This window comes from Phycodurus eques, chromosome 5 (assembly GCF_024500275.1).
Source record: "Phycodurus eques isolate BA_2022a chromosome 5, UOR_Pequ_1.1, whole genome shotgun sequence".
NCBI lineage: Eukaryota > Metazoa > Chordata > Actinopteri > Syngnathiformes > Syngnathidae > Phycodurus > Phycodurus eques.
In genome coordinates, this window is record NC_084529.1 from 25793272 (window position 1) to 25797405 (window position 4134).

The 4134-nt window shown below is 37.5% G+C and overlaps 1 protein-coding gene across 1 annotated transcript in view; it reads right to left on the minus strand.

The window, feature by feature from the left end:
• Positions 1 to 1923: 1923 nt before the first annotated feature.
• LOC133402817 (calcitonin-1-like) overlaps positions 1924 to 4134 on the minus strand; it is a 4757-nt gene continuing 2546 nt past the window's right edge. The window contains exon 3 of the mRNA XM_061676983.1: positions 1924 to 2113. Within this exon, the coding sequence (XP_061532967.1) occupies positions 1924 to 2113 (190 nt within the window). The remainder of the gene's footprint in view (positions 2114 to 4134) is intronic.

A 4134-nucleotide genomic window follows, 5' to 3' on the forward strand; every position in this document is an offset into this window, starting at 1 on the left:
TTATACTAAAATGATTGTAAAGGTACGCTAACATTGCTGTTATAAAATGTTAAGACTACAGTTACGCCAAAATATTCTGTAAAAATGTGAAATACAACATAACTGCTGAATTGTACTTAAAATTACACAAAGTAGTCGGTTAAGAATGTTACTTACAGCATAACTACACTAAAGTGTTATTTTTCAAAGCTAGTTTGAACAAAATTCCGCTAAAATGTAGAAGTAATAGTCCGTATGGTTGCATTATTTTCTGTGGTTTTGATGTTCTTACCTTAGTACAGTATATGCTGAAAGGTCAACCCCCCCCCCCCCCCTTAGTTTCTTTCTTTCTTACTTTCTTTCTTTCTTTATTTATTCGTAGTAACTTTCAAAGGCATTCATTGGCAGTAAAGGAGCATAATGTCTGTCGCACACTGTACCGCACTGAATGAAAGTCGGCTAAGGCTTTCTGGTAGAAAAATATGTTTATTGAACAAGAAACATGGCGGTACCTGGTGATTCTTGTTACAAGCGAAGAAGTACAGTAGGCGTGTGTGTATGCGTGTGTGCGTGGTTTCTCTGGTGGTGTACAGCAAAGAACGTCTGATTGTCTAATCTAGGGCTGGGCGACATGGCTTGAAAGTAAAATCCCTCATGTTTGGTTCACAAAAATCCTTCTTGGGATTTAAATCATTTATTTCCCACTTCGCCGAGAGTAAAATTAATTTAATGAAGTCTGTCAGTTCTTTCCCTACCTTCTGAGAATTGCTTTATTTTTCCTCATACCATATGAGCTTTGAAACCATTTTATTTATTTCACCAGCGTTAACTTGCATCGGCTTCCATGGACACTTTGGTAACCTTTATATAGTGTGCTTGCGGTTCATTAAAAAGTCCTAAATGTGATTTGATTTGATAAATTTATTCCCAACAGTCTATGGTCTTCATTTCGCTGGGTTTCTCTTGGCTGCACTGCTTCCAGTACAAGGGTGACAATTTAGAATTTTTGAATTTTTGAATTTATTTTGTCCAATCAGATTTCAGCCTCTGTTTGCTATCATATCAGTGTTATCTGTGCAGGGCCTTCAAAACGAGTAGTGCTCGCCGATGAGTGAACCCCAGCTATTCGTGGGAGAAAAGGAAAATATGCTCGTAATTGATGCCACCCAAAAAGGTTCAGAGTGTTCTGTAATTGCTTAAAGATGCCACAAGTTGGAGGCAAGGTACTTCTTTTGTTTAAATTCCGCTCCTCAATTCACTTATGCCTAGATCAGAGTACAGGATTTTAGCCCCGATATTGGCCCGATTAGCTATCGCAGCCGATTTCCCGCATCGGGCCCGACATATTTTGCCGGGAATGACGGAAATTCTTGGAGTGTGACATAATCCAGGACCAACAATTTTTCTGTAGTGATCTGCACACATTCATATGTTTAATAACCAGTGTCTCTGTAGAGTATGAAGTGTTTTATTGAGGTTTTATGTTATTGTCATGTGATTAGATAAATATTGTTTCTGAACTCTCCAAGTGATGTATTTGCCACAGTTGCCTGCTGTTATATTGTTTTTGTACAGCATTTTTGGCCCATGGAATCAAACGCACAGCTCGCCACTGCTAAAATGTCAGTTAAACTCTATCTATGCTAAAATAGTTACTGTATAAATTCTGGGCCTGTTTGAACAACAGGAGCCCCTAAGAAAATTTACTGGAAAAAAAGAATGTAATTCAGCTTGACAAACCAAACTTAACTTAAATTAATTAATGAAATGGATTCATCGCCCAGCCCTGGTCTGAGACCCGAAATGAACGCCTGTTTCTTTTCTCTTCACGTCAGTCAGGCAATTCACGCCAACATGCGCTGGCCAATGAGAACGACTGGGAGGAAATGACATAGCAAGGGGGCGGCAAGGGGGCAGAGGATGATGGCGTAAAAGAGGGTGAGGTTAGACAGCGTCAAATGTCTCGCCGTAGCTGGCGTAGCGTTCGCCATCGGGGGCGCTGCGCTTCTTGCCGGGCGTTCCCGCTCCCACGTTGGTGCGCGGGAACGTCTGCAACTTGTGCAGCTCCTGAGAGAGTTTGCCCAGTACGCAGGTGCTGAGGTTGGAGCAGCGCTTGGTTAGCGGCCGGGCCATGCTGTTAGAATTGGGGTACACAATACATACAGATCACATGCACAGGGGTGGGGTCGAGCAGGAGAATAAAATAGAACAATAACATGCAGGAAGAATCATTGGATCCCACCGGAGTTCTTGGATTTTTGGGCACAGTGTGCCGAGAGAGATCAGGCGTGCTGCGGGAAATTCTTCAACTTCACCTAATTGGCCAGAAATTTAATACAAATAACGTAGCTTTTTTAATCTGTCTATGCCAGCGACATATAGGGACAGGCAGCTCAATTAAATGTTCTTCCACTAGATGGCAGAAGGTTAGCATACAGCCATCAGTTGCCATTCATAGAAAAGGAATAATTAATGGAGCGCACACACTAAGTGTAACTTCAGTATGTTAAAATATTTTTTAACGCATCTATGCTAAAATATTAGCTTCAAATTGTTCATTACAACATAACTGTGCTGAACTATTTGTTTTAAAAATGTTTGTTAAAAGAATTATGGTAAAAAACATAGGTGAGCTAAAATGTAAGTTAAAAGGGTTTAAAACATAACTGCACTAAAATGTTATCTATTCTAAATGTTAGTTTCAAAATGTTTGATAAAACAACTGCTCATATGCTCGTTTAAAAATGTTATTTAAAACCTAACTATGCTAAAATGTAAGTGAAAGCCTACCTACTGTAAAATATTCGTTTAAAATGTTTCAATGGCATTTAGCATAGTTAGGTTTTAACAAAAAAATCTATGAATATTTTAATAGTTATATTTTAGCAACTATCTAATGTAGTTACATAAACATTTGATCAAAGTTAGGTTTTAACTCAAATTTGAGCATTGTTATGCTTCCACTAACATTTTGTAAGAAACATTTTGTGAAACTATCTATACAAGAATTAGCTAAAAATTGTTTGTTAGCGTTTAGCGTCATTTAGTTTGGGTTTTAACAAAAAAAAAAAAATTTGGACAGTTATATTTTATGAAACATTTACTATAGCTTTGTTCTAACTGTCTTTCAATTTTAAATTTACCAAACTTATATTTCACTAAAAATTGAGCGTCACTAAACTTCCACTTACATTTTGTAAGAAACATTTTGTGAAAACTATCTATGCTAAAATATTAATTGAAAAAAAATTGTTCGTTACCACATACTGTTACTACGCTTAAAGGTCTGTTGATTTTTTTTTTCACTTAAACCATAACGAGGTCAAAAATAGAAACGTAAAAATATTTGTTAATGCAAACTTACAGTACTGGAATGCTTGAGCAAATCCGTATGACCTCCAGTGGGATACATTACAGTTGTCTCCAAACATGCATTTTCTACTCATTACATACTGTATATTTTTCCCTTTTTTCCGAATCATTTCATTCACGTTTAATTCAGGCATGCGAATGTCTCATGCCAGCAAACCACTTAGTAAACAAACATCCGCTTTCTCGCATCATGCTAACTACATCACCACCCATCCATCCTTTCATGCAAATATAATGCACCCCCACTCACACACCCCCGTTTTTTTTTTTTTAACACAGTTTTATACACCCATAGAACAAAGAGTTGCTCCCCCTTCTCATGCCAAATGCTATCATGCACACTTCATTCAAAGTAGTACTACTAATGTAGAGCAAGTTGTCCGTGCGGGAGTGCCTTCATGAATGCTTTGTTATACTGTACGTGTTTGAATTTGACACATTACCTCTCAGGCTCACAACTCATCATAATAATTAAACGGTGGTATTTCTGCAGAAATTGCATGGGTAAAAGTTGGAATGGTTTGAATCAGTCAAGAAATGTGGAAAGAGGAGGTCATTGGTCAATCAATTCTCTTGATTTGGGAATTTGAAAATATGGGAATTTTGGGAATGTTATTAATAGCTACGTATATGTCTGAACAAGCTGAACAGTTTGAAGTTGGAGTGGTTTGAATCGGTGCAGAATTGTGAAATGAGGAGGTAAATATGTAAAATGTCTGCATTAATTTGGTAATGTTGGCATTGAAATGGGATTATGAAAATATAGTTCCCACGATGTCCTGA